This window comes from Oncorhynchus kisutch, linkage group LG17, assembly GCF_002021735.2.
Source record: "Oncorhynchus kisutch isolate 150728-3 linkage group LG17, Okis_V2, whole genome shotgun sequence".
NCBI lineage: Eukaryota > Metazoa > Chordata > Actinopteri > Salmoniformes > Salmonidae > Oncorhynchus > Oncorhynchus kisutch.
The window spans coordinates 52,640,204-52,652,798 of record NC_034190.2 but is presented as its reverse complement, the minus strand read 5'-3'; the positions used below and the strand labels follow the sequence as shown (position 1 = coordinate 52,652,798).

The following is a 12,595-nucleotide window of genomic DNA, read 5'->3' as shown; positions in this document are numbered from 1 at the left end:
AGTCTGTGGTTTTTATTCATGGTCCTACTCTCTCCATCAGTTTAGTTTGGCCTATTTTTTGGCCGCTTGGATTTGAGGGTGTTTGTTGGGGGATCAGAGTCCGATGCCAATTGGCAGAGTTTGCCAGCTTCCCTTTTGTGGCTCTTTCATAATTTTATTACTTTCACTTTGACCTCAATTAGCGAGGTCTTTATATCAGGAAATGAAAGAGCACCGTCGGGTACAGAGAGGGGGATCTGTTGAAAATGGACACCTGCTCTTCAAACGCCAAGCAGCCTTCCTATTTCTGGCAGGTCAAATGAGCACTCTTTCCAGTTTCTGTTGACAACGTTAGCTCAGCACTTCCTTTCAAAATGGGTGGTCATTGTTCACAGTTTCGATAGCAAATTAAAATGATTCAGTTGGAATGGGGCATTTTTCTTCAATGAAAGTGTGAGTGGTTACGCAGCTGTACACGTCAGGATTTTTTAAAATTTATTTATTTATTTTAATTTTTTATTTCACCTTTATTTAACCAGGTAGGCTAGTTGAGAACAAGTTCTCATTTGCAACTGCGACCTGGCCAAGATAAAGCATAGCAGTGTGAGCATACAACAAAGAGTTACACATGGAGTAAACAATTAACAAGTCAATAACACAGTAGAAAACAAAGGGGGGGTCTATATACAATGTGTGCAAAAGGCATGAGGAGGTAGGCAAATAATTACAATTTTGCAGATTAACACTGGAGTGATAAATGATCAGATGGTCATGTACAGGTAGAGATATTGGTGTGCAGAAGAGCAGAAAAGTAAATAAATAAACAGTATGGGGATGAGGTAGGTGAAAAGGGTGGGCTATTTACCAATAGACTATGTACAGCTGCAGCGATCGGTTAGCTGCTCAGATAGCTGATGTTTGAGGTCACAGGCAGCAGAGCACTGGAACGAAAGGCGGCCAAATGAGGTGTTGGCTTTAGGGATGATCAGTGAGATACACCTGCTGGAGCGCGTGCTACGGATGGGTGTTGCCATCGTGACCAGTGAGCTGAGATAAGGCGGAGCTTTACCTAGCATAGACTTGTAGATGACCTGGAGCCAGTGGGTCTGGCGACGAATATGTAGCGAGGGCCAGCCGACTAGAGCATACAAGTCGCAGTGGTGGGTGGTATAAGGTGCTTTAGTGACAAAACGGATGGCACTGTGATAGACTGCATCCAGTTTGCTGAGTAGAGTGTTGGAAGCCATTTTGTAGATGACATCGCCGAAGTCGAGGATCGGTAGGATAGTCAGTTTTACTAGGGTAAGCTTGGCGGCGTGAGTGAAGGAGGCTTTGTTGCGGAATAGAAAGCCGACTCTTGATTTGATTTTCGATTGGAGATGTTTGATATGAGTCTGGAAGGAGAGTTTGCAGTCTAGCCAGACACCTAGGTACTTATAGACGTCCACATATTCTAGGTCGGAACCATCCAGGGTGGTGATGCTAGTCGGGCATGCAGGTGCAGGCAGCGACCGGTTGAAAAGCATGCATTTGGTTTTACTAGTGTTTAAGAGCAGTTGGAGGCCACGGAAGGAGTGTTGTATGGCATTGAAGCAGCAAGAGCAACATCATTGATATACACAGAGAAAAGAGTCGGCCCGAGAATTGAACCCTGTGGCACCCCCATAGAGACTGCCAGAGGACCGGACAGCATGCCCTCCGATTTGACACACTGAACTCTGTCTGCAAAGTAATTGGTGAACCAGGCAAGGCAGTCATCCGAAAAACCGAGGCTACTGAGTCTGCCGATAAGAATATGGTGATTGACAGAGTCGAAAGCCTTGGCAAGGTCGATGAAGACGGCTGCACAGTACTGTCTTTTATCGATGGCGGTTATGATATCGTTTAGTACCTTGAGTGTGGCTGGATGACTGTACAGTATGTGTTATATGTGAGGTTTAGATACAGAGATACGATTTGTTGCAAACCACAGTACTCCCATAAGTCTCTAGTACTATTATAATCAAATACTGTACATCTATTGAAGACCTACATGTTGTTGTTAAATTACTAGCTATTAAATGAGCCATATAGAGATGCATCACACATTGGGCAACACATACATCTTCCAGGCGCCAAATTCCCACCCCGCATCAATATACCAGGCCTACGTTCCTGCAACTCTCCTCCACCACCCTACCCCACCCGCCCTCCAACCCACTTGGTGCAGTCCATGCTCTTTCCCAACCTTTTAATGGTTTAATATGCAGTCAGCACTTAGGTGTGCTGTTCGGCTAAGGAGAGTCAATATGTCAGCGTTTATTGATGCCCCACGGAGCTCCGGTGGGTTGTCAGGCTCTCTTTTCAGGGCCAAGCGGCCCCCTGAGGTGCTGCCTCTATTGGTCCTGAAAGGACTGGGAGGCCCTGAGTCCCTCACACAGAGGCGGCGGACACTATTTTTTTCTTTAAGGGGTCCGCTTCAGGAACATGACAAGATGCCTAAACGAGCATCACTCATCATCTCTCCTCCGTTACTTTTTATTTTCATTTTAAAAAGAAAGAATAGGGGCCTAATTGTTTCTTGTGGAAGCAAGAGATTATGGAACCGTCCTCTGTCCTTTCCTTCCCTTGGTCACTTGCTTCTTGCTGTTTTCTTCTTCTTCTTCTTCTTAGTATTACCGCAACCATACAATGAGACAAATGTGAATCAAAAGAGAGAACTTTGAGAATGAACATTATTATTACATGCCTGAATTGGATGCAATGACCATTAAGATCATTTATATGTCATAGCAAGTGAATCCTCCTGATCCCCCCCCCCCCCCTATCCATCCTCTCTTGCATCCCATCCAATCCACTGTGGTGTTCTGTAGACAGTGAGAGTGAGTACAGTGAACTTAAGATCTCTTGCAGGGAATGGGGGAGGAGGTGGGGGGGGGGGGGCGCAGGTTTGGATAAATCTAGCCCCAAGGCCTGAGAGACTGTGGAGAAACAGATGCATGTCAGAGATAGCACAGCATAATGGCCTGTTTGTACAGTGTGTTTTTTTTCTCTCTCCCTCTTTAAACTGTCAGACAAAGAGAAGGGTTGCACAATGGCATTAAAATGCACACACGCATAAGGATAAACTTGTTCAGGAAATATACAGTGACAATACACAGTTATTCTTGAGGAAGTAATCAAATCAAAGAAAAACTTTGTAGACAGTGACGCATGGCGTGGAGTTATTCCGTTAGCTGAAACTGGTCAATGCTTGTGTAAAACTGAAAGCAGGCCTTGATTGTAAATATACTGGAACTAATATGATTTTCAGAATGACCCATAATGAGTGCATGCTGCTCTCTCCAGAGCTCTGTCGCTCATTGTCCCTCTGTCTTGGCCGACGTCCGGGACGAACAAACTCATGTCAACAGTCAACAAACCATGGATGTTTCACCAATGTTTACATTTACTTTACATTAGACTCGTCTCTTGTGGGAACAAACATACGCACTTGATGTGAAGTCCATGAAAGTAATTAAGGTGATAAAATGCAGAGAAGTTTATTTACAAGGTACTTACATAATGTAGACAACATGCTCATGATACACTGCTAATAATACCCACACAAATGTCAATAATGATAATAAAATGACCTCAGCGACATTAGAGGGTGATCGAAACATATTATAAGCTGGCGTGTAGGGGAATACAATATGACGGCATGATATGCTGTGTGTAAAAAATGTGTTCTGTAGTATTACAACTAGGGCTGTCAAGGTGAACATTTGAATTGTAGTTCACTTTTGGAATGTTTCACACCGTCAATTTTTTTCTCTGGCATTTAATAACATGCATTTCCTGTCTGAGTTTCCGCATGGACCCTTTTGAGCGCATCACACAAAGCGCTCACTGCTGTCGGTCTCTACGGCTAACAGCTTCTGTAGAGCTGTCTGCCTCTCTTGTGGTGCTGAAATCAACCACTATGCGCTTAGCTTTGAGCAACAAAGTTGAAGGAAAACTTCGAACCATAAACACTTTCCCATGCGTTTCTTTAGATAACAGCAAAAAATTTGTTTACACAGAAGTATACTAGGCAGTAATGCTAACTTTCGCTAGCTAGCTAACCAAACGAGAATGGCTGAATGGCTCAAAATTCAACACAATGATTTTAATCAGAACAGAACTTCCATTCCATTAAGCTACTGTTTTGGTTGTAGTTCTTATTCAGGTCAAACGATTAAAGCAAATGATCCCAATTCTAGTACCGTAACAGCTTGAGACTATTTCATGTTGAACATTGATAAGAAGTAGCTTAGGCTAGATCTAATAGCTGTATGATATTTTACATGAACTTTTATATCAGACTTGGCTGTTATTGTCTTAGAATACAGTAGAATACGTTATTATTGTCTTAGAATACAGTTGATTTTTCATTTTTATAATCAAAATATATTATACCAACAAACCAATGGAATTAGTTTAATATAAAAACATCTTTCATGAGGATCAAATTTGAAATTTTTTAAATTTTTTAAATTGCAATTAATCGTAGTTACCCACAGAAAACCAATGCCATTGACTTGATTAAAAAAAAACATTTAATCGTTTGACAGCCCTATTGAGAACTATGTATTATATTTAATAGTTCATTTACTTTACATGGGTGACTAACTGTACGCTATCTTTCTAGACAATGTGTCAATGGCATTTGCGTCACTGACACTAAAAGAAAGACAGTCATGCTCTGTATCCCTTTGGACTTCACAAACCAGAAGTGATGGTCAGTACAGTACGGTCTGTGGTGAAGCAAAGCACTAGCTGCCTCCTCACACTACTTCTGAACAGGCAGCAGAATCTCCAATTGATTGCTCTTATCACAACAATATGATCCCACTGGGAAACACCAGCCTCCAATGTAGCTAATGAACAGGCTTATTTAATTAGAGTCAAATGAGAGAATTTAGCTAATGTTCATTTTGATTCCTGTTTCAGATTGATTCCTCAATTAGAGGGAAGGTTGCAAATGTATTTTTTTGTGTGCAAACATATGGCATTGGAGAATGCCTTGGACCCTGGAGGGGTGTACACACTCCCAGATACTTAATTAGCCTCTAATTTGGTGATAAACGCAGAGCCTCCCTGACATTTTATCACTCTCCCCAGAACTTTCACATGGAATTACAGCTATCGTTATTTAATCATCCCAGATGACTTCAACAATAGGAGAACTGCCTTTAATTTCGAACCCTAAGTGTTAATGAGATTTGTTTCTGTGTGTGCATGTGTGTATAACGAAAGTAGAATGTGATATTTATGTGCTATACACTGCCTTCGGAAAGTATTCACACCCCTTGACTTTTTTTCCCACATTTTGTTGTGTTACAGCCTGAATTTAAAATAGATTAAAAATACATTGTGTGTCACTGGCCTACACATAACACTTCATAATGCCAAAGTGGAATTATGTTAAAAATGACAAGCTGAAATCTTGAGTCAATAAGTATTCAACCCCTTTGTTATGGCAAGTCTAAATCATTACAAATGTGTACAAAGTCACGCAATAAGCTGCATGGACTCACTCTATGTTCAACAATAGTGTTTAACAAGATTTTTTAATGACTACCTATTCTCTGTACCCCACACATACAATTATTTGTAAGGTCCCTAAGTCAAGCAGTGCATTTCAAACACAGATTCAACCACAAAGTCCAGTGAGGTTTTCCAATCCCTCTTAAAGAAGGGTATCTATTGGTAAATGGGTAAAACAAATGTAAAAGCAGACATTGAATATGCCTTGGAGCATGGTGAAGTTATTAATTACACTCTGGATGGTGTATCAATACATCCAGTCACTACAAAGATACAGGCGTCCTTCCGAACTCAGTTGCTGGAGAGGAAGAAAACCGCCCAGCGATTTCCAGGCTGGTCACTAGGAACACACGCTGATTTCAGAAGTTTGAAAAGATCCTGAGGATGTTGATATATGCCATCCTCGGCGCTCACCAAAAACAGTGGCCCTGCTCTGGGCTCAAACTCCCATTGCTCAGTGCCAGAGAGTGCTGCTTAGACCACTGCACCATGGCAATTCATAATTGTCTAGGAAGCAGGGAGAGTACTTGAGGATACTAAATGGAAACAGTGCATTATTATTATTTTAATTTAAAAGCAAATTATGCTTTCCCCAATCCACAGCCCTGACCTTAACCACTTGAAATGAGTACCTAAACTTAACCCGTTAAGTTGTTTCTGTTTTAACCCTGTAATCATGCAGAATGAACCCTGTAACCACGTGGAATTAATGGGTTAAAAATTGACGTTTATCCAATTATGTAAAATCCCGAAGTGAAACTATGAGATCAGTTTGGGATTTCACCATGAGGCAATGGTGACTCTAAAACAGTAACATATTTTAATGGCTGTGATAGGAGAAAACTGAGAATGGATCAACAACATTGTAGTTACTCTACAATACTAACCTAAATGACAGAGTGAAAAGAAGGAAGCCTGTACCGAATACAAATATTCCAAAACATGCATCCTGTTTGCAATAAGGAACTAAAAACGGCAAAAAATATTTTCAAGCATGGTGGTGGCTGCATCATGTTATGGGTATGCTTGTCATCGGCAAGGACTACACTCCTAGAAAAAAAAGGTGTTATCTAGAACCTAAAAGGGTTCCCAAAGGATAACCCTTTGAAGAACCCTTTTTTGGTTCCAGGTAAAAACCCTATTGGGTTCTATGTAGAATCCTTTCCCAGAGGGTTCTACACGGAACCCAAAATAATTCTACCTGGAAACAAAAAAAGAAACCATTTGGAATCCTTTTTTCTAATTGTAGGGAGTTTGTTCGGATAAAAAGAAACAGAATAAAGCTAAACACAGGCAAAATACCAGCGGGAAATCTGGTTCAGTCTGCTTTCTAATAGACACTGGGAGACAAATTCCCCTTTCAGCAGGACACAAGCCCAAATATACACTGGAGTTGCTTACCAAGACGACATTGAATATTCTAGAGTGGCCTAGTTACAGTTTTCACTTAAATCGGCATGAACATCTATTACAAGACTTGAAAATGGCTGTCTAGCAATGATCAGCAACCAAGTTGACAGAGCTTGAAGAATTTGATAAAGAATAATGTGCAAATATTGTATAATCCAGGTGTGCAACGCTCTTAGACGTACCCAGAAAGAGCCACAGCTGTAATCGCTGTATTGACTCAGGGGTGTGAATACTTACGTAAATTAGGTATTTCTGTATTTCATTTTCAATAGATTTGTAAAATAAAATAAAAAAACATGTTTTCACGTTCTCATTAAGGGATATTGTGTGTAGATGGGTGAGGGAAAAATCAATTGAATACATTTTGAATTCAGGCTGTAATACAACAATATGTGGAATAAGTCAAGGGGTATGAATACTTTCTGAAGGCACCGTATGTATCCCATTCAAAAGGCAAAATTGTCACCATTATAATCAGCCCTGGCACTTTCTGTAACCGACTGGCTCTTCGTAGTGAAACCAAAACACTGGGGAAGGCAGCATGTCTTTTATTTATGCAGTGGCACATTTGCCCGTTGTCCCCCTGTATTGGGGGTGGGGGGGATCTGCTCGTCTGCCTCGCCATGGTCCTATTTGCGTGATAAGACCTAGCATGCCAATCATGGGATCTGGCGGAGACAAAGATGAGGTCCAGGTTGAGCCTCTCTATCGGCCAGCAGCGTCTGCTTCATTACCATAATCTCCCTTTCCATTATCGGCAGAGAGGCGCTGACCTTCCAGTTCCAGTGGGCTGCTGTCAAACTTTATTTAGTTTCATTCGGCGGTCGTTGTTCGCCACGGTCATGTGATACTGGGCGTACAGCGGCGTTAAGGTTGTTACCGTCAGATCAGGACACAGCGTGGAGATGTGGTGGTGGAACTCCTTGCCAGCCTCTTCGTTGCATGTTAAGATTCGTAGCCTCAGCTTCTGTTTAGTCAAACACACAATAACATAGAAAAATACATTTGAGAGACAGAGAGAGAGAGAAGTGGGGGTCTGAAGGTGATTCCAAACATGAAGAAGATCGGTCTCTGACATTGGGCCAAATCCTCTCACAGATAACCATGTGGGATGACAGAGAGAGAGGGAGAGGGAGAGGGGCAGAGGGGGACACAGAGAGAGAGGGACACAGAGAGAGAGGGACACAGAGAGAGAGGGGGGGGAAGAGAGAGAGAGTGAGAAAAGGAGAGAGAGAGGGAGGGAAATAGAGAGGGTGAGAGAGCGACATAGAGGGAGAGCGAGAGAGTAAACAAAGTGATGCAACGAGAGGATGGATACTGTGCCATTCCGCCCCTCCCCCACCCCCCCTAAATCATGCAGAAGAGAACAAATAAATTCCATGCCGTCTGTGGAACGAAAGGCTGCGGCCACCAGCCTTCCGAGCACTCCAAGGTGCCTCTGGAAAGTGATCTGCTGGCCCACTGCACCAGCCTCAAATGTTGTCATGGCGAGTTAACAGCAAATCGCTTTGCACCAACACCCCCAAAACCTCCCCCAAAACAACAACAAAGGGATATACGATGTATGTGTAGATCTTTACTTGAAAATCTATGGGCCACTTAAAAAAAAAATCTTTATGTGAAGAGAAATTGGCACTAGGAATTTATTTAATTAATGCGGCCTCATGTCCTGCGGCCACATGTAATCTGTTGAGAATTGTCAAGCGTGAGCTTTTGGGGCTGTGTAGGGGGTGTGAGGATGGGGGAGAGACAAAAAGACATCCACCGTGAGACTCCTCCAGTGGCCTGTAATGAGAGTCTCCATCTAATCCCATAATTCCTTGTTTAATTAAACCACCGAGCCTGCCCAGAGTCCAAACCAGGTTGATGAGCCCTTTATTTTTTGTGGGTTTGGTTATTTTTCTTGTGGCGCTTCACTTCACTTCACTTCATAGGAATACAGTCACATGAACAAACAAATGCATAGAATGAATGTGCATCCACCCACAGACTCCTATGACTAATCCCCAGAGTTGCTTGCATCACTCCCGTCCTATGTGTCTTGATGACAGTTGTATTCAGAGTAAGACTACTATATTTACAAGTGTCAAGTGTCATTACCGATGTATTTTGAAGCCTTTAAATGCATACCAGCGTTGTTTTTCTCGCAGTGTTGAAGTTTATTGGTGCTGTTGGCGTTAGAGCTGTAAGAGTTGCATGCCACACCCAGGTTCTGCACTTCTCAATTGTCCCCCCAGGGCTTTCATCAGAACACTAGAAAGGAGCAGACAGGAGGCACAGGCTGACACATTATTACTATACAGCCCTGCTAACCCTGTCAAGTACCTCAACGCTTCTCATCATATCTGCCCCTCGAAAACCTCCCAGGTTTCACATGGTACACACACACACACACACACACACACACGCACGCGCACACGCACGTGCGCACACACACGCGCATGCAAGCGCACACACAGACACACACACACAAATGCATACACAGAAATACACACGCACAAACAAAGACATGCATACTCACCCACCCGTATGCCCAACCATTCTGAATGAGTTTAGAATCAGTGACAGTGACTCAAATGTAGAATCACAGCTGTCATTCCGAGATCCGTATGGAAATATCGCCCAGAATCACCCTGCCAGTTTGAGTCCACATTTGACTGTTGCCACTTCCTGTTATCGGAGAGGTCTGATTTGAGCGCCAGTCACAGTTCCTCCATAGCCATCCTTTCCTGTAGCACAGGAATTGTGTTACACTTGATGATTTGAAATGCAACGTATCCACATGTGTGGTTGAGTTCTGTTTTTAAATGGGTAAATAAATCAAATGTTAAAACATTATTCTGGGCAGCCACTGCCCTGCGTTGCTGAGGCCATGAAAGAGCAGAGAAAAGAGAAAGGAGTCTGTCATAAGGGAGAAGGCATGTCTGTCAGACCTGGAACCCAACCAGACCCCGCCCAGACCCAGACCAAGACCCAGTCCTGGTAGGCTGTGGAGGCAAACAGGGTCAGAGGCACGGTACTAAAGCATATCAGCGCTGAGAGGGACACAAGGAGGAAGCAGGGACACTGACCTCCCTCATCTATCCCACTCTCCCCTCCCTCCCTCACTCCTCTCTCTCGTTCTCTCCATCCCTTCTCCCCACCACTGCAGAGCCAGCATTGCTACCAGTCAACTCCCCCCATAATCGCCTGGCCACTGATGCGGCAGCCTGGGACCTGCACCCCTCTTTTCCCCCTCCCCTCTACCCCTCCTCCTCTATCTCCCCTCCTCCCCGGGCAGGCTCTGCTTCTCATCTCCCCTCTCCTATCCTATCCTCCTCTTTCCCCCCTCTCCTTCCTCCATCCCTAGCTCCATGCATATCTATGAGAGCAGCGAGAGGCGGCTGTGCAGCCATCCCTAATGTGGAATGGCTTAAATGCAGGGAGAAGCAATGGGGAGGATTAGGGCCCTGTGTCTGGAGAGCTGAGCCTCTTCAGGCGGCCGGGGGTGTGGAGGGCCATTTGGAGAAGGATCAGCTCTCATGCACACTCACTGCCCCCAAACACTGTCAATAAATATATATAGCCTTAAACACCCAGGGAAATGAGAAAGAGGGACCCTCTCTGCTGTCCGCAAGGGCTGGGCGACGGACAGACCTGACTGTCAATGTGTACTCAAGTGTACACTGTGTCCACTTCGAACATGAGTGTTTTTGATACAGTTAAAAAAAATGCATTATTATTATTATTATGTTTTGTTAGCAGCACAGTGTCTTGAGTAGTGTGTCAACATTCAATGTCCAACTGGCCAACCTGAATGAATGTGTTTGGTGAAATGGCCTACATTTAATTGTTCGTAACAACTATGTCACAAACAAGGGACTGTATGGAACCTCACCACTGTGAAGTCTCATGCTGTCCCTGGTGTACATACATACGGCCACAGAGATCCTATTAAATGATGTATGTAATTCTATGCACACGGCATCACATTACCAGTAGCCACTTGCTCTATTTGCACCCCGATTTACACATTTCATTAGAAACAATGGCGTCGCATCTTCGCAGTTTATCCTTTGCATGCTCTACCCCAGCACAACGCCAACCACGAACCGTAATTAAAACCGATGGCTGTATTTACCCGATAATCTGTCACTGTGGTTATTTTAAAACACCAGCATGGGTATATTGTATATTGTGTGGCACTGATTTCATTCAATCCCCGCCACACAATAATATATTGGCAATATTTAAACACTGCCAGTTTGTTGTCGCGTTGCGCCCCAGGCCAAGGTGGAAGAATAGTGCTACACGGATCGCCAAGGTGGTCTGGAGAGATTAGCGCCCCCCTCCAATCTGAGCTACCCGCCCCAGGGCATTCTGTGTACTGATGCCGGATTGTGTTGACAGAAAAGGCTCTCATATAAATAACCACACAGTGAAGAAAATACAGTCGTATTCCCTTTAGAGGAGCCATAGGAGGGCATGTCACTGGAGGACACAGCCATCCTCCCCGTGTATCAACCACTGCCTCCCTCGGTGAACAACATCTCTCCATGGTTGTTACCAACACGTCGTTCTTGCACTCAAACCCACGCTTGTCTTTTTAACTGCTAGCCCTGGTTTTGCAGATAGCGGCTCATTTAAAGAAGGTTTCACTTGGAAGGACTGTAATATGTGGTTGATTTACCCACTTAAGTTGAATGCATTGACATTGCTCTGGATAAGAGAGTCTGCTGAATGACTAAAATGTCAACTTGAAACTGTAGAAAACTGCTAATTTAAGGAACGTTTTAATTGTCTTTTGAAGGTTTTACTTGATTGTGATAGGTGGTTGTTTCACATACCTGAACGCACTGATTGCAAGTCAGTCTGGATGAGCTTGTCTGCTAAATGACCTAAATGTCAATTTGAATGTAATGTACAGCCGAATAAAGAAATCACACAGTCTAATGCATCTTCAATGGAGTGGTACTGCCATAAATGTGTTGTAAGCAACGTAAAAAATCCTTTTGACTGCTGAACTGCATTTCACTTCAACAGTATGGTACGGTGTCCATCAGTAGACTGAATTACACAAGAAGACCAACTGTCTGTCTCTGTCCCCGATGCAGGTAGCCGTATGGACGAAGGCTCAGATGTGGAGTCGGAGCCGGACCTTCCCCTGAAGAGAAAACAGAGGCGCAGTCGCACCACTTTCACGGCCGAACAGCTGGAGGAGCTGGAGAAGGCCTTTGAGAGGACACACTATCCCGACATCTACACCAGAGAAGAGCTGGCCCAGAGGACCAAGCTCACAGAGGCCCGTGTACAGGTAGGACATGCTGTAGATGAATGCACGCACACCAACACGTCCGGGTAGTGTGTCCTCTCAAAAGCCTTCTCCAGCTCCTCCAGTTGCTCACGAAGCACGCGCACGCACTCACGCACACACACACACACACACGCACACACACACACACACACACACACACACACACGCACACACACGGACACACACACACACACACACACACACACACACACACACACACACACACACGCACACACACACACACACACACACACACACACACACACACACACACACACACACACACACACACACACACACACACACACACACACAGTCTTGTACAGCTAACCTTGTGGGGACATACAATTCAGTCCCTTTCAA

General features: G+C 44.0%; 1 protein-coding gene across 2 annotated transcripts in view; it reads left to right on the top strand.

The window, feature by feature from the left end:
- The window catches only part of LOC109907886 (paired box protein Pax-7), a 67,083-nt gene that overhangs the window by 17,747 nt on the left and 36,741 nt on the right, over nt 1-12,595 (top strand). For both annotated transcript variants that reach the window (XM_031794050.1, XM_020506156.2), the window contains exon 6: nt 12,033-12,232. In XM_031794050.1, the coding sequence (XP_031649910.1) occupies nt 12,033-12,232 (200 nt within the window). The remainder of the gene's footprint in view (nt 1-12,032; nt 12,233-12,595) is intronic.